Source organism: Periophthalmus magnuspinnatus, chromosome 6, assembly GCF_009829125.3.
Source record: "Periophthalmus magnuspinnatus isolate fPerMag1 chromosome 6, fPerMag1.2.pri, whole genome shotgun sequence".
Taxonomy (NCBI): Eukaryota; Metazoa; Chordata; class Actinopteri; order Gobiiformes; family Gobiidae; genus Periophthalmus; species Periophthalmus magnuspinnatus.
The window spans coordinates 9815945-9840953 of NC_047131.1; the positions used below are offsets into that span (position 1 = coordinate 9815945).

Genomic DNA, 25009 nt, shown 5'->3' on the forward strand with positions numbered 1-25009 from the left:
GGTGGTGAAAGCAGCCGGCAGAATCATCAGAACGACTCTGCCAGAAATCAGCACCATCTACTCCACTCGCTGTCTGAGAAGAGTGCACAACATCCTGCGGGACCAACATCACCCTGCGCACCATCTTTTTCACCTGCTGCCCTCAGGGAGAAGGTACAGGTCCATACGGGCCAGAACATCCAGACTGGCCAAGAGTCTGTATCCACAGGCTGTGAGGCTCCTGAACTTCCCCTCTCCCCTCTCGGCCCCTCTCTGCCCCCCTCTCACGGACAAAAATCACATCCAACTCTTAATAACACTGAACTGGTTGCATTGTTGCATTTTGTCATCATTCTCAGGTCCCTGTCTGTATGTGCCTGTTTTGTGCACCTTACTTGACACCATCATGCTGCTACAAGAACTGTCTCATGTTGTACTGAAGCCACACTGGGTTAATGTTTACACTTGGGTTTAAGGGGTTTTTATTATTTATGGGTTTGCACTTTATGGGATGCTCCAAACGCAATTTCATTGTTCTTCTGTGACAATGACTACAAACAAATTGAATTGAATTGGTCCTTGAAAATGGTGCTTCTGTCAGTGCACCATAAGACACCCAGACCAAGGTACCCTCTTTCATTGCAGTTACTCCCGCTAGTATTAGCAACAGGTTATAGTGACAATGTTGCTACGCGCCTGCTCCCTGTCAAATCACTGTTTTTTAAATATTGGAGCTGATGGAGCCGAAAACGTGCCCATGCTTAATTTCTATTTGAAATGTGCCAGTTAGCCGTTAGCTATGTCCATTTATATATACATGGTTTGGACACATAGTGTACATATATAATACTGTGCATCCAGTGGTAGAGAAAATGTTTGGTTTCACATCACTATCACTATTTGGCTTTCAATTACTTGAATTTCAACCCACAGCAACACACCCTGACCGTACTATAGATGTGCTGTGGAGACTTACTGGCCCTACAAATGTAGCAATCATTGCAATAGCTCCAACCACAGACGACACGATGAACCTTGTTCTCTGAAACCTCATCAGCACTCGATATAAAGATGCTTTGTCTTGTCCCACTTTGGCCACTTCCTCTTCCCATAATCTCTTAAGTCTACAACAGAGACATAAAATACAGTATAAAGAACAAAAAAATCAAAAAAGTTTTAAGTTTTGGATTTAAAGAGAACATTTTCAAGAGCCTGTGATTAGTAGAAGCATTCTTGGTCCTGTTTAGGAGTTTGATTTTCAACAAAAAGGTGTGAGAGACTAATAGAAAAACTGTTGGCTAATGCTAGCTAGCTTGTAGCTGTAATGTTTTACGAGAGTGACTTGTTTAACAGCACAAATCACGTCACCTGCTGTAGTTCCAGCTAAGTCAGTTCTTTATGGTCAGATTGTGTTAAAATAAAGCACAAATTAAAGTCTAGCATCACACTCTCAAGGAATGATAGATATTTCTGACCTGTTTGTGCTGACATCAGATGAATCATATGGAGACAGACGAAGTGAAGTAAAGTCTATGGTTTTCCGAAAAACAGACAACATCACAGGGATCACCCAGGTGAAAGTGGAAAAGGACAAGAAGCTGGCATTGTCAATGCGATTTGACCTTGGATCACAAACAAACACATTATAATGAACAAAACAAATGAACACACAAACACATTACACAATGAGAACACACACGACCAGTCAAACATTGGGGCGCACCCTCTCATTCTATGTGTCTTTTTCTCTATGTTTTCTACTTTCTACATGTACATATGCACAGAAGATTTCAAACATATGGAGCAGGATACTGTATATGGAAGTATGTAGTTAAGAAAACAAAAGTGAAATAACTCTACTAAATATGTTGGTGAGAATCTACAGTGTGAAAAATAATGACCGTAAAGAAAAAGCATAAATGAAAAAGTGTCCAAACTTCACTCGTGTGTCCAGTTACATATGATGTAAATGTCTTTGATTTTCCAGAACATTCATTATTTAAAGCAAAAGTAGTGTCCTTGTATTTGCAACTTTGGCATCTCTCAATTATCGTCAACACAAATGTATTTTATTCTCTCTTTTCCTGTATTAGGTTCACTGGCGCAGATTAGGTTCACTAAACACATGTGCTGCTCATTGATTGGGCAGCAAAAAGGGGGCAAAAGCTTTCAAAACTACCCCGTATCTCTGTCTATCTGACCCAAACTGCTCTCACAAGACTACACCTGCAGGGGGAGTTCATGCAAAAACTACTATTTATGCAGAAAAAGTACTAGGAAACAGTGTATTTATATAAAGACTGATTAAACTTGTGAATCAACAGTTTAATTTGACTTTTTGCCGATAAATATGAAAAAAAATAAAAATCTTTAGCTCCCTTCCTCCTCACGTCTCCTTTCTGTGGTTATCCGATAGAAATTCTTATGATATAAATGCAATGATCAATCAACTAAAACAAAACACACACAGAAAAACACATATATTAAAATGTGAAACTGGCTTTTGGGGCTTGATTGATTTGTTTTGAATCTAAAACTGCTAAAATGTTGCTGAGAAAAACCCTGTAACCCTATTTGGGATTTTGTGTGAGTGTCAAAGCAATTGAAAAAAACTTTAAAACAAGATACTGACTCAGGTGAAGAAAAGCGGATGGGCTTGAAATTCTGGAGGCTCTGGTGGTATTTTCTGAATCCTTTTGGGTGTGGTATAGCGTCGTAATACATCCTGATCTTTCTGTAGGTCTCCACTGTGTGAGTCAGAAAGACAAACAAGAAGACACAATAAGGAACTGTGTGTTTTAAATTTGACTTTTGGTACAAATGTAAAAATGTCCTGCTCACTAATATGATGTGTAGTTATCCATAGGGGGCACAGACAGCATGTGGCGCTTTGTTATGATGATGTTTACAGCGATGTTAGCTCCCATTGGGCACTGAAGTTAACACGGAACTCAGCGGATTTGTTTCTTTTATTAAGTCGTTTTAAATGAATATTGTGATTTTAAAATTTGCAAATTATAACATAATGATCAACAGGTGTCTTAGATTATAAATATAGAGCACACACAAGCACAATAGCTCTGACTTTAAAAATTATGAAATTATTAGGGATGCACTGATCTGATGCTGGTATCTGATATCGACGTCAATACGGAAAAATTAGCTGGATCAGATATCGGCTTCCAAATATCGTTCAGTCGATATCCTGGATGGACATTTACATAAAACTATTTACAAGTCGAAAGTCTCAAAATGTTTGAACTTTTATTTATACAAGGTTGTCGTTACATGGGGGATAAGCAAGAGCAACATACAACTTTTTTAATTTTTCTTTTATGAAATAAAATGCTGTTTTTAGTCTTTATAGTGATATCGATTAGTATCAGATTTCGGTAGGTATCAGAACTGGAAAAGCTGGATCGGTTCGTTCCTAGTAATTATTTTGACTTTTGCACCATTAACAATAATTGTGCACTGAAAACTAAAATGCGAGTCTTTGTGAAGACTGAGCCTGTTCCTTGTGGCTTTGCTTCTCCATCTCGCTCTTTAAAATCTCGTTACATATCCAGGGATAATAATCAGCAGCTTTTTACCATTTGAAAACTTGGACTGAGCCTGAAATGGGGCAAACTAGATTTCTATATCTTCAGTTATTAACCATTAAACACAACAAAATGGATCGCCCCATGCCAGGGTCGGCTGTCCCATTGATAGGACAGAAATATACCTTTCCTGAATATCTTGATCAAGAATGACCTTGAGCTGTATCAGAACAAGTATAAGACACATAGACTAGTGTACACCCATGTACCCCTATGAACCTACAGGACACTGAGGGATTACACAGATATAAGGACACATGGGAATAGAAAAGAAAGTACTTCCATTTTATGTTGAAAATCAAATTCTGTTGGCTAAAGGAGTGTTTTATAATCACTGTGGTATCAGAATTGGTATTGAGTATCAAGTCTATTCCTTAGTATCTAAACAGAGTTTGAAATTTTAGTATCATAACAATACTATGGTGCTATGGACAATATATAAATGTAATATTGCTTACTTTCTTATAATGGTGTAAAACGATCTGTTTTCCATGCAGCAGTGGTCATATATCACCCCACTCTGGGTATTATAGACCACTGATGCAATGGCATTGTTCAATTGTGCTTTAAATTTGTTATCTATAGAATGTTAACTCCCACTGCTCGAATAATATAAAACATTGGTGCAAGATCACCTTCTTCAGACTCTGTGAGATTGTGAGGCTCTGTGAGACTGACTTTGTTAGACTCTGTGAGACCCTGGTACAATCTCACCGTGTACTGCCTTTAACCCAACAGTATTGCTGTAACTGACAATAAAGATCTACTGAACGTTCCCTGTGCCTCTTCTCCTGTTCTTCATGCAACAGAACAGAAACCGACAGTGCCAAACAGTGAGGTTTGTCCAAATAGGTGAGGGCCACTATAATGAACAGTCTGACAAAATCAAATGACAGTGAAAGAAACAGCTTCAAACTGTTTACAAAACCATTTGGAACACTGCACCAAAGCATCTGCTATTTGGAAAAAACAAACAGAAAAGGGCCAAATGATGAAGATTTGAAGGTTGAACAAGATGTTTAGTTCTGGTCAGATAAAACTATTCCAAAGCAGCTGATAAAAACTGTAAGATATAGTTTCTATATTTTCTATAGTTTGTTGGTGACACACAAATCGGAGGCAAATCCGGACATAACTCACGAGGAGCGCGGCTGTCAGTTCGCTGTCCACCTCTGTCCACCTCTGTCCACCTCTCTGTGCTGAAATGCAGACTACGAATTACAACCACTTCAAGTGGTCAAATATTTGATACCCGGTATTCATTATTTAAAGATAAAAAAGAGGTCCATGAACACACGTTTCGTGTGGTCCTCAGTGGTCCAGATAGTGCGAGTGAGTGGCGTCAAAGTCAACACGGCATCTTCAGCGCGCGCAGGTCCTGCTCTTCCCCGCCCCGGTTAAAAACAATATAATCCACGTCTATCTGCAAAGCAAACAGTCTGAAACAAAACTTCACATTATCATGTATTTTGGGACAAAGGCACCAAATGGTGCATTCACTGTCATTTGATTTTGTCAGTGTTCATTATAGTGGCCCTCACCACAAAGAGAGCCGCCAGGACTGAAACTGAAGCAGCTGCTTTGAAAGACACAAGGACCCATCGGTCAGCGAAACACGGGAAAGGGCAGACCTCAGACTGTGAATGAGCAGAAAAGATCGGGGGAGAGGGGACAGGGGAGAGTAGACGAGGCCGGGACAGAGGGGACAGGGGAGAGTAGGAGAGACCGGGGGAGAGGGGACAGGGGAGAGTAGGCGGGTCTGCAGCTGCGGGAGGGGAGCGCAGGAAAAAGCAGCACCTACAAGTTCAGCCAGCTGACTCGTGCTTACTAACATGTGTTCGTTAGTTTCTGCTAAGACCAAGAATAACATTCAAACAGAGATAAAATTCAAAGAAAAATTTACTCAATGAACCATTACAGAGGCGTAGTTGTACAAGGGGTCTGTGCAACTGACATTCCCAGGCAGACTGCACGTTTACGCCGATACAATGAGTTTTATGCGCACTATAGTGGGAGGCCACCACAGTTTAGACTTAGCGCCTCGTTGTAGGTGCACAGGCCTCGTGGCACGTTGCACACTCTTATCAAACTCCCATGAGTTTCCTTGCTCCGATTGCTGAAGCATTTTGCTGGTTTGACCAGGGTGATGAGTCAGCACATGCCTATCAATAAGTCATTGACCTACTTCATTATTTGATTAGATGTGTAGATAGATGTAGAATATCATGTACATGTCCTGAACATCTGTGTCACACAAGTGTAATCTACTACTTGTCTTCACATGAACACTGTACAATAATGAACTATAGCGCTACAAAAATAAACTATTGTAGTGGTTATAATAACCAAAAGGACAAGATGCTGGATACAAGCTGTCAGAATGAGTTTCCTCCACAGGGTACTCCCTTAGAGAGAAGGTGAGGACCTCAGTCATACGGGAGGAGCTCAGAGTAGAGCTGCTCCTCCATGTCGAGAGGAGCAGCTTGGCTCTTAGTGAACTGTAATGTGCTCAAACACTTAGGCTTTGATTGCACGATGCATAGTGTAATGTCTCCTGGACGCCTCCCTGGAGAGGGTTTCTGGGTACATCCCACCGGGAGGAGGCCCCGGGGAAGACCCAGGAGAATGTCTCTTGGCTGGCCTGGGAATGCCCCGGAATCCTTCTGGAAGAGTTGGAGGAAGTGTTTGTAGATAGGTGTAACAGAGTTAAAAATGTACTTATTATTATTTTCCCTTTATGTATTATGTTTCTTTTGATTTTATATGTGAATTTTATCATTTTGACGTTTTATTTTGAAAAACCAGAAGTGCGCATTGCTCCCTATTTTATTTTGATAGCTTCCCTTCCTCTCTCAGTCGCATGTTGGAGACTGCAAAGGGTTAGTTCTGTTGCTGTGGAAAATAATATATTTTATGAGAATAATTTAATGTTAGCAGCAATACAAGAACACATGTTAATTAGACAATATTTTCACGTGCAATTAATGTATTTTGAAATGCTAATTCTAAATTTTGTAACTTTAATTTGGATTGTAAAATTTTGCTGTTAGCTTGTATTGTAACATGATACTTACACCGCGAAAATGAGGCGCCATCTCATGGTCTGTTCTCATTGTTACAGGGAGTCAATGTGAAGACATTATCGTGTGTCTATATGTCTGTCACAGGTATGTTTGATTTTATTATTATTTTTTTATGTATGTAAAATAGTAACTGGTGAATTTGTTTCTAACAATATTTATCCCACTACCACACATTTAAATTCAAAATAATTTTGTTGTTCAACTCTCAGTCGCATGTTGGAGACTGCAGAGGGGAGTCAATGTGAAGACATATTAACGTGTGTCTATATGTCTGTCAGAGAGAGAATAAAGCAGAGTGGTATTTGTTTAGGGACTGGCGAAAAGTTCGCAACCGTTAGGGCTCGACACACGGGGAGCGACGTCGCTCGCTCTCCATTTATTTTCAATGGTCTCTGTGCGTCACTGCGTAAATCGCTCGTCTCTCTCACCTCCGCTACAAGCGAAAGTCGTGCACGTGAAAACCTCGCGCTCGTGCATGTCGACGTGCACACGCGGGCCTGCGACGCGACTAATGAAAGTTGAAAAATGTTGTACTTTTATCGCTGTCGCCTGCACAACAGCCAATCAGCGAGAGTTTGATTGACGAGCCAATGCACTGTCCACTTCAGAAACATCATGGAGAAAATTATACTCACGGTGTCGGATTTCCCAATTCTTTTTGACATATCTGAAAGAGACTACCGAGATATATATATATATATATATATATATATATATATATATATATATATATATATATATATATATATATATATATATATATAAAAAGCAGCTGCCTGGGAACTCGTTGGTGCCAGGGTGAATATGAGTGGTAAGTTAACATGCGCAAATTTGTTAATTCAGATAGATTTATGGAGGCTAATAACCAAATGTATTAAAGACTGATTCAACATTTAAAAAATATATTTATTTAAGGTTTTTACATTAAACAGAATTAGCTGCAGAATAGGGTGGACCCAGGATCGCTTTTTTTTTAGTTTTGTAGAGTGCAACCAATTGTAATTTTTTAGTCAAATGAAGCAAAACTTTACGAGATTTCATTTTAGCGTCTTTTTCTCATCTACCGCTATTAACCTCAAAATTCCCTCCAAATAAACAGCCAATCAGACGAGTAGGAGGCTCGATCTGCTCTGGAACAGAGCGCGGCGTGACAAGCTGCCGCTAGTTGCTGCAGTTTGTCGCTGCCCGTGTGTTCGAGCCTGTGCGATGAGTGTCGCTGCACACTGTCGTTAGTCGCTCCCCGTGTGTCGAGCCCATTACACTGGTGCCGTGACCCATTGGATCTCCTGATCTGCTCGACGCCGTGGTTGCCCTCCTGCTGTGCTGCCCATCACCTGCTCCTTGGACGGGTTCTTCTGTGGTGTCGCCGGTGTGATACAAGGACACTTTGAGGGTGGTTCTTTTCAATTAGAGACTGAAAGTGAATTATTTTGATTACACAACACAAGTACTGTTTGGAGATATATTGTTTTTTTGTTACCATGGATGATTTTACCACTCGGCAGACAGGGTCAGCCTCGGCAGACAGGGTCAGCCTCGGCAGACAGGGTCAGCCTCGGCAGACAGGGTCACTCACACGGGAATGGATGAAGCACATTTAGGCTGATGACACACACTGCAGACCTATTTCTGTTCTAAAATCTGAAGCTCCTGCCCCTTTGTTCTGCGCGGGATTAACCACTAGAGGATGCTGTAAGGCCGTCCTTGGTCTGATGCGCTTGATTTCTGAAATCATAGAGCTATAATAAGTCTCATAATATATCATGGATTTATTAAAATAACAATAAAATGACCATGTAAATACAGTTTATTATTCACAGTAAAGAACTGTTCTTTTTGTTTATGCAGCAATGACTCTATTATAGAGAGGAGACACCAAAGTACGCATATATATGCACCCCCCCCCCCCCCCACACACACACACCCACACACACATACACACACATATGTAACACTCACGTAAAATTCCTAAACCCATTAAAAGTGCTATTTAGGAGAACTGTAAATCTTTAAGATCTATGTAAAATTGTTGTAACAAATAATAAAAAACTGAACACTGAACCAGTATTATTATTCCTCCCCCTCCTGCTCTGTAGGAAGTTTACTTGAGGCCATAGGAATTTTACATACATACAGGACATGTCCTCTATGGCCTCAAAGAACTCTCCCTAACCCTAACCCTAACCCTCCATCCCGTCTCCCACAGACCAGTGGACAAAGGCATGTCCAGGCCTCAGCATTGGCCGTGGTGTTGCTCATCATGCACACGGCTCTCTGCACATGGCTCTCGCACTCTGACCACGTCTTCTCCAGGAACCACAGTGAGGGGCTAATAGTTGATGTCCACCTTGAAACCTGTGGCACACCAGTCTATGAACTGGATAGTGCGCTTGGTCTTAATGGAGGCAGTAGCAGAGTTGACATACTTAGGACCACATCCTAGTGGTAAAGCAGGCAGCAGGCCATATACCTCCCGTGGCGAGGGTTTCATTTGACCATCTGGTTGGAAGGCTCAAAGTACTTCTACTTCACTACATTTGAGAGCAGGTGTCTGTACTTTCTACTCCACTACATTCTTGAAGAGGACTGAAAAAAAAAAAAGTTTTATTTTTTTTAAATTATTTTTATTATCGTTTGAGGTCTGTGGAAAAGGCTGAGGGCATTTTTAATCATAATTTGAGTAAACAAAAATATACAAATAAAAACAGCTAGGAAAAAACGATCAGTTCAATTGTTTCTACTTGTTAGCCGTGTTCTATCAAAAATGACGACTGGATTCGATCAGTTCAAATCTCAAAAATGTATTCCCCTGACAGTTACAATCCTGATACAGAGCTCTGGGGTCCTTATCCCTAACAGCCCACATAGATGGGACTTACAGCCAGGTGCTCTGACCGCAGACTTTCTCTTGACCCAAATGTAAAATACAACATGAATGTGCAAATATTATGTTGAGCAGGTTGACGCCTTGGTTCCTCCCTCCGGCCTCGTTCACCTCTCTCGGACATCCCCAACTGCACAGGTCTGTTTTTCGGCCTTGAGTCTCCGGCTGCCTTATCTCAGTAAAGGAGGTTCTGCAAAGCACCAACTGCCTCCCATAATTCAGAACACACAATGTTGTCTTTAAAGGAGGACTATTATTGATAGGTTCACTCTTAACCTAAGTTACAGTTCAAAAGAGAAGAGAAGACAAGAGAGATTATTTTGTCTCAATATTGAGGAGAAAGGACAGGGAGGCAAAACCTTCAGTTACAACCTCCTTACCCCTTCTGAAGTCTCCACTGCCTTTCACCTCCTTTTATTAAAGTTAGGAACCCTGGTTACAAATGCACTGCCCACTCTCAAGGGGAAGGGGGAATATATTTAGCGAGCAGTGCGTAAAACAAATTACGACATACAAATAAAAATACATTCCGTTCCTGCATTTCAAAGGTTATTTCCTTTTGCATAAACACCCTCCCAGGATGTTCAAGAAAAGACTTTTTGCAAGTTCACAGTGACCTCGACCTCTCCTGTGTGGTCCTGCAAACTTCACAAGACATTTTCTGCAAGACTCAAGAACAGACATTAGTGCAGATTACATAGTTAATATAATGAATATAATAAGAGTGAACATTACATTACCTTTAAGATGCACAGTGAGATTAATAAACATAACTTGAATATATATATATATTGAATCCATAAGTTATAATGAATAGTTTCAGTGTTAGAGTATCAAACCAGTGCTCAAAATTTAGCACAAAAATGGTGCTCGTTAAACAACTTTGAAAACGATACAACATTCAAAGGATATATGAATTCAGTATTTTGATATATGTATATGTGATGCAACTAAGAAGCTTTATTACTTAACATACCCTTCATACTGAAAAAAATACAGCACAAATCTTTATCAAAAACAATACATTTGAAGCTTTATTATGGCTAAACATCTGCACGAAACACCTTTACTTTTTACTTTTTAAGTACATTTTTAAACTGGTACTTAAATCATTTTACTTAAGCTGATTTTTTATGTGATACTTTTACTAGAGCATTTTTTGCCCTGGTATCTCTACTTTTACTTAAGTAACAAAATTGAGTACTTTTTCCACCAATGTTAATGACTCCTGTCTAATTAGAGACCAGGACATAAACTATAATTTACACACCACATTAGCTGCTTCAAATGATAAATAAGACTCCATGTAAATTCAACTGTAATACAGTTTTCTGGTGTTTGTACGGTGACATTTTAAGCTCAGCTGGATGTTATAGGCTAATAACACTTAGCACTAATAATACGTAACACGTTTTTGGTTTTTTTTACACATTTGTACCAAATTTCATGATTTGAAGGACGTGAGGAAACTGTCTTCAAGTCTCGGAGCAGCGCTGTTTCCTACCAGTTGTCGCGAGACTGTGTGAGACCAGCAGAAGTGTTAGCCTAGCGCTGTTAGCATTCCGCCGCTAATCCGTGTCAGCGCTGTATGTATTCATTTTGGACTCCCAACATGAATTGTACCATACATATTCGGTGATTTCTTAAACCATCAGTATCCATAATACATTTAATCTGTAGTTAATCTTAAAAATGGATTTAAACGCGTGTAATCAGCCGCCCGGAGCTGGAGAGGAGGAAGGAGAGCTCGAAGACGGGGAGATCTGCGATGATGAAACCGAGGAGAATGTGCCTTTCCTGCGGGGGGATGGGAACCGAGCACCGCGGGCCACACCGGGCAGCATACCGGGCAACATACCGCCTCTCATGGACCGTGGTGGGTACGGGGCATACGGGCATAAACAGGACTCAAAGTGTGGCAAATCCGAGGGGAAAAGAGAAAGACCAAACTCTCAATTTGGGATTATGGCATTTTGACAGCACCTTTCCGCCCTTATAAAACTGTTGGCCCTACGCTTAGAAATGTAAAATATAGCTTTTTATGTATTTGTATCTTTAGATTATCCTTGGAATGTTGAAATATAACAATCTGGACAATAGATGCATGTCCAAAGATCAGCTTTTTGGGAATGGCATTTTTATACTCAGAATACAAAGATGATAGTGTAGTTATAAAAATATAAAGTCTGACCAGTTTTGAGAGGACCACTACACTCTTATTAAATAGACGTCCCTTTTATATTTTAAGAAAACATTTAAATAAAGCAATTTTGACCTTGTTTTAAGACCAACAGCAACAAAAATAGATGTCCCCCAAAGATGAATTCTAGCATTTTTGACCCCTCTACCTTTAAACATTTGCTGTCCCTTTATATTTTTGCAGAAATGTAAAACGTAGCCATTTTGTCTTTTTCATATTTAGAAAACAAGGATTATCCTAGTTAAAAATCTGTCCAGTTTAAGACAACCAAGACATGGTCAACAACAGATGTTCCCAAAGATGAGTTAGCTTTTTGACAGGCCCCTTTGCTCTTAAAAATAATAACTGTCCCTTTATATTTTTTTGCATACATTTAAAATCTAGTTAATGTTTATTTTTTTATAATCAGAATACAAAGGCTAGTTTATGAAATATTAAAATCTGTCCCATTTTGCCCCCTTGCCCTTATAAATTATCAGTAACTCTGACAGACAGCAATGGATAGTAATAAACATTCTCTATTTTTCTGGTGCCGAAATGAATTAGCAATCTCTTTCTATTTTAGCAAAAAAATTAAATATAACTATCTTTTATTTTTTTTATATTCAGAAATACAAAGATTGTCTCAGCAGTTATTCAAATCTGTCCAGTTTTAGACAGCTCTCATAAATTAGCTGTCCCTTTCCTTGATATTTAGATCTTTTTTAGCTATTTTTAATTTTTTACTTTTACAATACAAAGATCATACCGGAAATAAATCTGTCCAGGTTGTTGAGTTCAGATGAGACTGCAAAGGAAACGCTAAAGGTTCCCTATTGTCATGCTTGGTGTTGAAAACCCAATGATGACTTCTAGGTTTAGGACCTGTGCCACTGCGATGTCACTTTAGCAGCTTATTTTTAAAATATTCAGAAATCAAAGATCTTGTAAATGTATTTATTTTTTAATGCTTTTGTGATCTGTTTTCATAATACTGTATTGGTGGTTTTCAGATTGTAGAATGTGATGAAGAGACAGTTTCCCTTTTGATTACGTTGCACTTTGTCATAAAATATCCAAAAGGTAAATGCACAAATGTTGAACCTGATCATTTCTATTAGTGACTGGAGCCAAGAACCCACTGTATTGCAACAAAACCTGGATTTCAACATTACTCATTTTAGCTTCCCCTCATTTGTTTTAAACATTATTGGCCTATAGAATGTTGTGATGTCATCTGAAACCCAACTATTTACTCCTTTAAAATAACAGTCAGTGCCACACACCATTGATGACACTTTTGCTTCCCTCCTCCAGACTTCCGGTCGCTGATGCCATTCCCTCACGGCCCCCCTCACGGCCCCCCTCACGGCCCCCCTCACGGACCCCCTCACGGCCCCCCTCACGGACCCCCTCACGGACCCCCTCACGGACCCTCTCACGGACCCCCTCATGGCCCTCCTCACGGCGCCCCTCACGGACTCCCTCATGGTCCCCCTCACGGAGCGCCTCGTGGGCCCTTCCCTCTGGGCCACAGGCAGCAGAGCGGCCCGAGTGGACCAGACCGGCCAGTTCCACCCTCCCCTCTGACCTCGCCCCAGACACCGGGACACAGTAAGACTCCAGCACATGGTAACACCAAGTGGCCTGTTTGAAAAATGATACTTAAAGGTCCTATATTACACAAAACTCACCCTTGTGAGCTTTAAACCATGTTATAATGTTGGTACCTCCTCAGAAACATACCTGGAGTTGTGCTTTGATTCATTCACATATCTAGACAGACTAATAATGCAGGATAACTCAAACTCCAAAGCTCAAAATGCTCTGTTCCACCTTCTGATGTCATGAAGTGGTAGTTTTCAAGTTACCTTTTAGTTCAGTAGAGATGGGTAAGTCCAGGGCTGAAATGATCCAAATGATTCTAAGGAAGGTGTATGCAGTTTAAAGTGTGTTTTTTGTTTGAAAGAAGAACTCAGCCTAAATATGCAGGGTTTGTGTGTTAAACATATGTGAATGAAACAAAACACAACTCAAGAAAAAAAAGAAATCAATATTATAACAGATCAGAAAATAGCATAATATAGGCCCTTTAAATTATTGGTTGATTTCACAGAGTAGAGTGTGCTGATGACCCTCTCTTAAATATATAAAAGGGAAAGATACAAATATTTAACCTAAGGATAACCATAAGGATAGGTGATAGTAAAGTTATTGACCAATATCAATACAGATTCTCTGATATTGTCTCAGCCGATATAAAAACTCAATACCGATATCAATACTGATATTTTTTTCACTGTCCCATTCTCTGGGTGCACTTTATGAACAAAGTAAAAATGTAAATGGAAGAGTTTTATGGCTGCAGGTTTACACAATCATGTAACAAATTATTTTATGTTCTAGATAAATACATTTTGTTATTATTTTTATAAAAGTGAGAAGTTAAATTTTGATCGATACTTTTAGTTAATGTGGGCCTTGCTATGGATTTTAAAAGCTAAAAATCTGTATTAGCCACAGCAGCGGGCCAAGTATCTGATATCGACATCGGCTCAAAAAGTCCATGTCTGCCCATCCCTAACTCATGATTTGAATTAATGACAAGGTTCATGATCTCAGTCTTAGCACCACAACCCAAACATTTTCAGTGTAACAGTCAGTCTGCCCGGGGCAATTGAGAGTGACTAAGAGATGAGGAAATCATTTTGTTTCATTCACACATGTTTAACACACAAACCCTGTATATTTAGGCTGAGTTCTTCTCTCAACCAGAAAACACTCTGTTCCACCTTGTGATGTCATGTTGTAGGAAGTGCCCTCCATACAACTTCACTAGAATCATTTGGATGATTTCAGACCTAGAATTGCCAATCTCTTCTGAACTAAAGGTAAATGGTTAACTAGGAAAACTACCACTTCATGACTTCATAAAAGTGCTTTGAAACTGTGGCTGTGATGTGATGGCTCAGACTGGGGAGGAATTCAATCGAGAGTTTAGCTCAGGGCATAAAACTGTATTATTATAGATGTATGGTAAGAAATCAACTAGAGATGAACCGATACGGCATTGAATATTGATCCTGAAAAAATTTGCTGGATGGGGTATCGGTATCCTTTTAATTGGATGTAATGAGACTATTTACAGGCTGATTTTGGTTCAGAACATCTCATAATGTTTTAACTTTTACTTATACAAAGCTGTTCAGTCATGATGTGAAGGAAACATAACAGTTACATAACACAGCTGGATCTCTGTGGAATATGTTAACTCTATTTTAGGGAAATAAGAGAAATTTTCTGTCCCCACACTGTATATCAGCAGATACTTAAAGCTATAGGATTGATATCTGTATCGGCACTGAGAAAGCTTGATCAGTGCATCTCTAAAATGAATTGCGTTTGTGAAATTGACTGTTTGAATATATCAAGAGGTCGGGGCTACACCAGGACAACAACAGGAAGCCGGTCCCTGAAGTCCTGGCTCTAACATGGGGGAGATGTACTTTGGTGCTAGGCCATGGAGAGACTTATACAAAAGCAGAGCTGCTTTAAAGTCTATTCTCTGAGCCACAGGAGCCAGTGCAGAGACCTGAGCACAGGACTTATGTGCTCGTACTTCCTGGTTCTAGTCAGGACCTGAGCAGCAGTGTTCTGGATGTACTGCAGCTACTGCTCGTTTGAAGAGGCCAGTGAGCAGGCCGTTACAGTAGATAAATATCACAAGTTCCACCATGGGTTTTGAATCTGTTTCTCTCTGTGTTTCAGTTCATGGGGAGCCAACGCAGCGCTCTAACTTCTGGGAGCGGAGTCACGGAGCTCTAGGGAGGTTCAGACATGCCAGAGGCGGCAGAGGAGCTGACTGGAGGAGAGGGGGTAACCATGGCAACAGGGGAGCGATCGGCAGGTATGGCGCCGCTGAGAATCATGGGAACAAGAACAACTCTCCCTCCAGGAAACGTATCCTTCTATGTGTGTGAACCACCAGGGACCCCAGGATTCAATTACAGAAAGTTTACTGTTCACAAGGGCATAGAAAGAAAACAATTTGAATGTGCAGTGTTATCGCTTCATCTGATGCTCAAACATGCGTCTCACAGGGCTGTCACAAGTATCAGTACTAAAACTATTACTGAAACTAGGTACTCGTTTACACAAGTATTGATACGGAAAGAGGGAGTATTACACTTCTATGTGGTATTAGATAGGGGGTATGGGGTAGTAACCGCTAACATATAACACATTTAGATCACCATGTTATCATTTGTTGCTGTTTTGAAACTTCTATATTCGCCCAAAACAACGCATTGCTCTCCTCCCTAAGTCACTCTCCTTTCAGAGCACTATCACAACAACATCAGTGTGTATTCTGCTAATGAAACTACTGCACATCACACCAGGTTTGTCAAGTTGTAGTGTATTGTTTTGTATATTTATGAAGAATTGTCCTGTGGGAGCATGGGTGACATAGATTTGTGGGCGGAGCCTGTACAGGCTCATACTGCTAATGGATGACATTTAACTAATGGATGACATCTAAAACCTCTTCAGTCATGTTTTTGATGAGGGAACAACATTATTATGAGGTAGAAAGCTTCAAAAATCACTTTTGCATAATACCCCCTTTAATGGCTTTTTAAATGGTCTTCATATCAGAACTAGAAACTACTACTATTTTGTGTTGAAAATTCTGTTCTACTGGCAAAAAAGTGTCTCCGTGGGGCCTTATTGTGTAAAATCTGCTAACCCAGTAGTTTAGACCTCTACAAACATGTTCTGAAACACATGGGATTAGTTCACTGTCTTTGTTTGTACATCAAACCAGTTGAGCGTGCTTCATGTACCGGGAAATCTAATGGCATAATTGTGTTCGCAGTAAGAAACAATTCTCTGCAAATGAAAGTGAAACAAGTTCACTGTAATTATTTTGTTATCAGGCTCACTACATACACCTGTATGTTATGTATGAAGATAGAGTGATACAAAAAGAACATCTGCACTGAACCCGACAATTTTTAACTATATATAAAGAGTCCTAAAACAATGAGATGAAATCATCAATAGACACATTTTGCAACGCTTCCCAGAGGTTTCTACTGAGTCTGTATTTGTTTGAGTCTGTCGTTTTTTCATGAAGTAACAACATTATAACATAGCTTAAAGCTCGGAAAGTTTTGTGCAATATAGGACCTTTAACAGTAGGGGGTGGGCTCACTGTAGTCTCTTAATGGGACTGTATTAGCTGTAGTTGCTTTAAATACTTAATCACTGAGCCCTGTTTTTGTGAATGGGAACATCCTGGATTTGTTTGTTTCAGGCATCTGTACCAGGTGTTCAAATAGACTGCTGCCTCACACTAAGAAGCATTTTGTCTATTTCTCCTCATGATTTATTTATTTAAGTTCTTTTGAGTTAATTGTTTTTATTGGCAGCAAAAATAAAGTGCAGTATATAATAGAGATAGACAGATATATTGCTGATATTTGCATTGTTTTGCGTGTCTCTGCCAATATTTGGTTTGGGCTCACCAATCGTTGCATAGAGCCTTATTTTAACACTTAGGTGCGATGATGACATTCACAAAATGAGAGTACACAGCTTCATCATGGGTTAGTAGTAAAAACAGGGCTGTGGATGTCTAAAAATAATTTATTTTGAGATGAGCTTTTCCTTGTTATAGTTTAATTATGCAGAGCAGTAAAAAGTATAGATATGTTAGTTGTAATTTCAATTCATATATTTTTGGGGAAAATTATCAAAATGGGCTCTACATATTGGCACAAAAGTATCATTAGATCTTATCGACCATCAGCTGCTCTGGATTCTAAACAATCGGCATCGGCCATGACAAACCCATATTGGTCAATCTCTAGTATGTAATTTTCTGAAGGTGGCACGTCCCTTGCCCCTGTATGATTCCATGCAAACAGACAGTTAAAACCATACTACAGAACATTCTCCATGGAAATACATGCATTTTATGCCGTACCGTGGAAGAGTATATCCACAGGAACATTTCCATGGAAACAAGCCGGAGCAGGTGCTTCTCCAGGCCAAATACGAGTCAGGTTTGTGGAGGTACAAGCCTGCTTACAGTAAGGACTCAACTTTTGGTTCTGGTAGTGTTTATTGCACTGACAAACTTAAGTATTGTGGCTTTAAAATGGGCACTATGTAAATACACTGTTTTGCAGGTCAGTTCTAGCGTTAGAGGGACAAGTGAAAAAAAAATGGATTTCTAAAGTTAGGTCCATGAGACAATGGAATGTTTTTTTAAAATGCAGATAAGATTTTTGTCACTAGTTATTTACTAAGACTATTGAAAATGTAGGAATTATTTGAAACCATAAGATTTCAAATAAAATACCCCGTTGGTATAAATATACTTTGAAACTCTTGTAACTTCTTCAGTATCAATACAAGAAACAAATTATTTTAAGACTCCAGGTCCTTAGAGACTGATAAAACCTTGTTACTCCAAAAGACAAATGAAAGGATATGTTCATTTTTATGGTAGGGCTTTTTTATATTCCCATGTGGCCTTATACCTGTGTAATCCATCAGTGGTCCAGGTAGGTTCCATAGTGGTCCATCTTTATCTTATGCTACAGTGGCTCAGTTGCTTGAGCGGTCAGATCCACTGACCCACAGGTTGAGTGCTGTTGTTGTATCCTTGGGCAAGACACTTACCCTACTTCGCCTCCAGTGCCTGTGTACACTGGAGTATGAATGTGTGTGTGAATGAGTGAATGGTTCCTTGATGTAAAGCGCTTTGAGTGGCTTGAAGGTGAAAAAGCACTTTTCAGGAAAGGTTAATATCTGTTCTGGGAATGGGATTTTTTCAGTATCGAAACCTGCTCAAATAAGTATCTAGTTTCTATACTAAAACTAGTATTAGGATCTGATTTTACTTTTGACACCCCAAGTTTGTGGAGGACATTATGGTACTTCAAAGCTACATCCATCCAAATTGCTATTTAGGTGAATCTTGCAGCCCTGTCCAGTGCATTTTAATTTCTATCTCTTTTTTTCCTTAACCTTTTGACCTCAGAGAAGCCGATGGGACGAAACCAGCCTCGAAAACCTGTTTATAATTGTGCCAAACCAGAGACCAGTGCGGAGGAGTCATTTGAAGACCTGTTATCGCGGTACAAAGAAATACAGCTTGAACTAGAGTGTATACGAAAGGAAGAGACTATGGCATTAGAACCTAAAGATAACCCAGTGAAAGAAACGCAACCAGAGGACAATGCTGGAACTGTCTGCAATAATAACAATATCAGTATTGAAGAGCAGTCTGAAGGGGGCGCTAATGAGCAAAGTGAAAGCACCAAAGAGGAGACGGTGGATACAGAAAAGAGAGTCTTCCAGTCATTTAACATCAAACCGCTTCGTCAGAAAGTCCCAGCCAATCTGGACGAGCTGCAAAAGAAGTGGACGGAGCAAGCGGAGACAACAGACACGGACAAGGAGGGTGAGTACTGGGGATTTGTGGTATTAATGACAAAAACGATTTTTTTTCCCTCTTTAATTATATTCAGACCACATTTTAACAATGCATCAGTCTGTGCTAAAATGTGCTTGTAAATGTTTTGGTTAAGATTAAAGTCTAGAACAAAATATGAATGGACCATAACATCATTATCATTATTTATTTTTAAATAATTTTATCTATACATTTCCGACAAGTTACATATTATGTGTACCAGAAGCCTAATTTTTTTACATTAGTGTCAATGCTAGTTTAAGTTCATTTTTGACAATATATTTTTACACCCAGGACGGCTGGACCCAGGACGGTTGGACCCAGTGCGGCTGGACCCAGGTCTGGCCTGCTAATTAACCTATTATTTGCTTCTTTATTGTCCATGTTTAGGTGAAGAAGTGAAAATCCAAGATGGCGAAGAGACAATACCACAAACTGCCCAGACGAAAGAGAAGACTTGTGTTTGCTGCTGCAGTGAAAATAAAGACAGTGGGTCCAAACTGGGGGAGGAGAGGAAGGAGGAAATGAACAAGGAGACAAAAGAGCAGATGAAGGAGGAGAGGATCTGTATTTGTTGCAGAGACGGAGGAGATGAGACTGAAACCATTACAAACTGCAAGAGAGAGTCCTCAGTGTCAAGTGTAGAGTCCAAAAACTCCACTGACAAGGTAATTACAGAGATATTAACCGTAAACCAGGTCACCACAGCTGCAGTCCAACAGGTAAACAGCAAATTTCACCTGAGAATTCTGACCTGTTTCGAGCTTAGGTTAAACTATGGGGATTCTAACAAACAATCTTGCCTATTTTTATTTTTATTTTATTTTTATTTTTTTTGGTGAAATTTATAATTTCACTTCCTGGTTAGACATGGGCAGCAGATGTGACATACTTAGAGGTAATTCCATAACTGTCACCTAGCAACCATAAAGTCAACATAGGCCAAAACTTGTCTAATGCAAATAAATTACAACACCTTTATTTTCTGAAATGAAGGTTTATGTTTTTTTCTGGTCTGTGTTATAATGTTGTTTCCTCATCACAAACAGACCTGGAGTTGTATTTTGTTTAGTTCATGTACATGTTTAACACCAAAACCCTGCATATTTAGGCTGAGTTTTTCTCTCAGACAGAAAACACTCTGTTCCACCTTGTGATGCCATGTAATACAAGAAGTGCTGTGTCTTTTTAAACTCCACACACCTTTACTAGAATAATTTGGATGATTTCAGCTCTGGAATTGCCAATATCTATTGAACTAAAGGTAAAAGGAGCTGTTAACTTGAAAACTACCACTTCATGACATCACAAGGTGGAACAGAGCATTTTGAGCTTTGGAGATGTTACACACTAATAAAGTGTTACTCAAACTTGTGAATGAAACACAACACAACTTCAGGTCTGTTTTTGAAGAGGTAACAACAATATAACATAGAGCTCTCAAGAGTTTTGTGTAATATGGGACCTTTTAAACTGCCAAAAAACCTAAAATACTAAAATTATTTTGTTTTCCATTTGAAGCCAAAGGTAGAGGAGGAGGAGCTATCGGAGTTGCAGTTGCGGCTGTTGGCTCTTCAGTCTGCTAGTAAAAAATGGCACCAGAAAGAACTACAAGTAATGAAGAAGAGCAAAGAACGCATCACCAGACCCACCCAGGACAAGAGCGCCCCCTCCAGCTCAAACCCTAGTCCTACAGCAGCTCCAAACAGGCAGAGAGTCACCACACGCTCCTCCGCTGCCTCCATCACACCCCCTACTGAGCGTACACGGACACGCAGCAGGACCAACTCTCAGGTAGAGCTGATACTGTTTAAACTCTGTTTTAGATACCAGGGAAAATCTCTGCTGAGCCGGGGCCCGGGCGAGTCAGGGCCAATCCAGAACTGAACCAGGACTCAACCTAGGACTCAACCAAGGGCTTAGCCTAGGACTTAACCGAGGACTCAACCTAGGACTCAACCGAGGGCTTAACCTAGGACTTAACCTAGGACTTAACCTAGGACTTAACCGAGGACTTAACCGAGGACTCAACCTAGGACCCAACCGAGGGCTTAACCGAGGACTTAACCTAGGACTCAACCGAGGGCTTAATCTAGGACTTAACCTAGGATAACCAAGACTGGGCCAGGACTAGACCAGCGATAGACCAAGTCTGTGTTGATCCAATAAAAAGACGTTGTTTTTTGTAATAACTTTTACTCACATACCGTTACCATATTAGTGAACAAGTGAAGCATATAACAGACACACTCTCGCTTGAACCAACGGCCCGCGCCAAACGCAGTGCCACACCTCCCAAACCTCCCACATGGGTACATAGGAAAACATAACGGGCTGAACCAGGTCATGTCTTCTTTAGACTTTAACATGACGGAGTAAAGTTACACAATTAATTACAATGGTGAAATCTCTATTAATTGTATAAGTTCAGGTTTAAAACAATTTGAGTCTTTATTTCAATCAGAGAGTTAATCCTAAATCACATATTATGGCTATTTAATCTGTATGATGATTATATTGTGACCCCCATAACTAAGAATCCTCTTCAATCCCTTTTCTTCTCTCAGGACCGAGATCGAGATCGGCCTAAACCAGGGACCAGGTCTATAGACCGGGACTACAACCGGACCGGGGGACCAGACAGAGACCGGACCAAACCTGGTCCTAAACCTGGTCCTAAACCTGGTCCTAAACCTGGTCCTAAACCTGGACCTAAACCTGGACCTAAACCTGGACCCAAACCTGGAGCCAAACCTGGACCAAAAACCCCAGCACCCAAGACCCCAGCGGACAGAGGGAGGCCAAACCAGAACAAACCTCAGAGTGCCAACAAGAAACTCAGCCCTGGTGAGAAACAGAAAGGCAATGTAAATATTCATGGTTGTTTTAAAGGAACTGTGTGTAGTTCTGTGTCCCCTGATACAAGGCAAACATGTTCAAACCAAATAGATCTTTACTGATAACAATACTAATGCTGATTTATTCTTAATTACAAAAACATTGGACATGATGGAGACAACGTTTGTTATAATTTGGTGTTTTGGTTCAAGATGATTATCCAATCAGAAAGCATAATGAGTCTCAAACGACTCTCTCATTTGGGTTGCCAGTTTCAATGCTGTAATCCAGGTGGTTTAAACCTAAAAGGACCCGCTCTGATCTAAAGGGACACTACTTAAACTCCAGCACCTGCAGCCGATCATGACTTAGTGCTAGTGCAGCCTCTGCAGCTCAGTGACTGAATTCTGGAGGTTCTTTCACAAGAGGCCTGTCCATAAACTGAGACACATTTGTATGTGTCTCTATCTGCAGGTTAAAGATCTGGACACAGGATCAGCTATGACTGTAGTATCAGTAACCGCACTATGTAACTTTTCTTGTACACCAAACTTGATGATGTTTCCAAGAAAGATCTGTGGAGAGGCACCCCCACTCAGTTACAATGAATATTTTTCCAAGGTATTTTGAGCAACATAAACACCTGTAAATGGATAAGTGCAAGATGGATAAGTTAATGCCATACTATGGGACACTTTCTAGGAGTAATGCATGTAGTATTATCTCCATGGAGACAAGCAGGTGGCGCACAATGTTTATTCAATAAAAAAACGTTCTTTCAGATAACTTTTATTCCTTGGTCATTAGCATCTCTGTGAACACAAGAAAACATAACTTAACAGTACACTTCTCCCGAAAAGTTACATAGTGCACCTTTAAGTGTATTTTGAGACCTGACAATGTTATTTGTTACAATCCTTCTTCCCAAAGCCTCGACAAAGCAGGCTGTGCGGAGACAGCAGCTGAGGAATTGGAAAATGAAACAGCAGAGAGAACAGGAGGAGACGAGACGACAAGAAGAGGAGGAGCGGAGGAAGAGAGAGGAGGAGATACGGAGAATAAGAGACCTCTCCAACCAGGATGAACAGTACAACCGGTTTATGAAGCTGGTGGGAGGGAAAACCATCACACCTAACAAGGTAACAGAGGCTGGAGTTTAAATCTGATAGAAACATGTCTTCCTTGTGTCTGAGGTTAATAATTGCAGTCTACTTTAACACTCTTAAGAAAGTAAAGGTGTTGTCTAAATTACACAATAGTGACGATTAGACTAACAAAAATCAATGACAAGTTTTGGCCCTTGTTTACATTAGTCACTCGGTAACAGTTATGGAATCATTTCCAAATTGTCACATTATCTGCTCGTATCAACCAGGAAGCAAAATTATAAACATCATCAGAAAAAAAAAAACTAGGCAAGATTTTGGTAAAAATCTTAAAAAGCCTGTACTCTAAAGCTCTTTTTCCTGTATTTGACCAAAATGTGTCCTGCCCCAGTACAGATATACTGTATAAACAGCTCTTGATGTAAAAATACCGCTATGATTTCTGAAAGTTGTGAAAAGCTCTTATAAACTCATCGTGGTGTGTAATTAGGATGTGCAGAATGCATAAGATAAGTGAGGAATAACCATTTAAAATTATTAATAGTTTTGTTTAACAGTTTTTAATACATCTGCACTGGGGGGCAAAATATTTTAAGTCATATAATGTTATGAATGAATTGAATGCTATTCAGTCATATTTTTTATGTCTTTAGTCCAGAGATCGAGAACACAGAAAGTCCACAGGTAAATCCGGTTTGGACACCTCAGGAAATCTCTACCAATACGACAACTACGATGAGGTCGCCATGGATACGGACAGCGAGACCAGCTCCCCAGGTACATACAGTTTAAACACTAGTATTAATGAATATTTAACATATATTTTACTTATAATTTTGGTGTATTTTTTCTTAGTTCCTTCTCCAACCCCTAACCCTTTTGCTGGGGGTGACTTTGGAGGCTTCCCTCAGTCCTTCTTCTTGGCTGATGCTCAGTTTGGGATGGTATGAACATTTTTATGTGTGTAAAACACGTTTATGTTAGTTTTTCAATGGACTTAAATATTTTAGTGCAAGGAAGCTAGGCTTAAAGAGATTCTTGATGGACTTAAAACATGTCCTTCTGATTGATCGATCAACTACAAAGGAGGCATGCCAAAAACAAAATATCAAATCTGTTACGATGTGACCTATACCGTAAATTGCATTTAATTTAATATAAGCCGCACCAGCTAAATTTGAAAAGAAAATCAATTTTGTACATATATAAGCCACAGGTTTTCATATTGTAACATGAGATATTTACACAGAAAGACGGTGCACGGACATGCTTTTTTTTTAAACTGTGCCTGAAAATGGGCACCAACACGACAACAACACGGGATGAACATACTTGCAGGTTTAGAAAATAAAGCTGCACCAACACGGAAAATCTGCTTTTATTTCCTCTGAAAACTTTTGTCGTCTTTTTACATTGACCAAGTTGGATTCATTGATGTCGAGCTTACGTGCAGTGGGTCTATTTCAGGGGTCGGCAACCCGCGGCTCCGGAGCCGCATGCGTCTCTTTCAGCCTTATACTGCGGCTCTGCGTGGCTTGGGAAAATAAATTTTAAGTATTTAATTGAAGTGTATTTTATTTGTGTTAGCTCTTTTTTGTTGTAGTTTAAATTGGAAGATTATTATGATCTTAAAATAAAATTCAGGGGTTGCAGGGTTCAAAGCGTGGGAAAAAAGTCGCGGCTTATAGTCTGAAATTTACGGTACATGACCCAAACTGCACTTTAAACAGAAAGTACTAGGAAACTGTATTTATATGTAAAAAGGCAGGTGAAACTCATAATTCACACACACGCAAGTTGATTAATAAAAAATTTGGCAGACTAAGACTCCATCGACCGATTAATCGTCTAA

The 25009-nt window shown here is 39.8% G+C and overlaps 2 protein-coding genes across 2 annotated transcripts in view; one reads left to right on the forward strand and one right to left on the reverse strand.

The window, feature by feature from the left end:
* Positions 1-2703, reverse strand: part of LOC117372516 (ATP-binding cassette sub-family C member 12-like) — a 40489-nt gene extending 37786 nt beyond the window's left edge. The window contains exons 1-3 of the mRNA XM_055222564.1: positions 2612-2703; positions 1455-1601; positions 956-1103 (exon numbers count right to left, since the gene is read on the reverse strand). Of these exons, the coding sequence (XP_055078539.1) occupies positions 956-1103; positions 1455-1601; positions 2612-2703 (387 nt within the window). The remainder of the gene's footprint in view (positions 1-955; positions 1104-1454; positions 1602-2611) is intronic.
* Positions 2704-11098: 8395 nt separating this feature from the next.
* LOC117372517 (zinc finger C3H1 domain-containing protein-like) overlaps positions 11099-25009 on the forward strand; it is a 35407-nt gene continuing 21496 nt past the window's right edge. Inside the window, 10 exon segments of the mRNA XM_055222639.1 lie at positions 11099-11424; positions 13045-13341; positions 15496-15687; positions 18779-19201; positions 19604-19881; positions 20735-21007; positions 21781-22060; positions 22982-23190; positions 23811-23934; positions 24013-24101. Coding sequence (XP_055078614.1) covers positions 11241-11424; positions 13045-13341; positions 15496-15687; positions 18779-19201; positions 19604-19881; positions 20735-21007; positions 21781-22060; positions 22982-23190; positions 23811-23934; positions 24013-24101 — 2349 coding nt within the window. The 5' untranslated portion in view covers positions 11099-11240.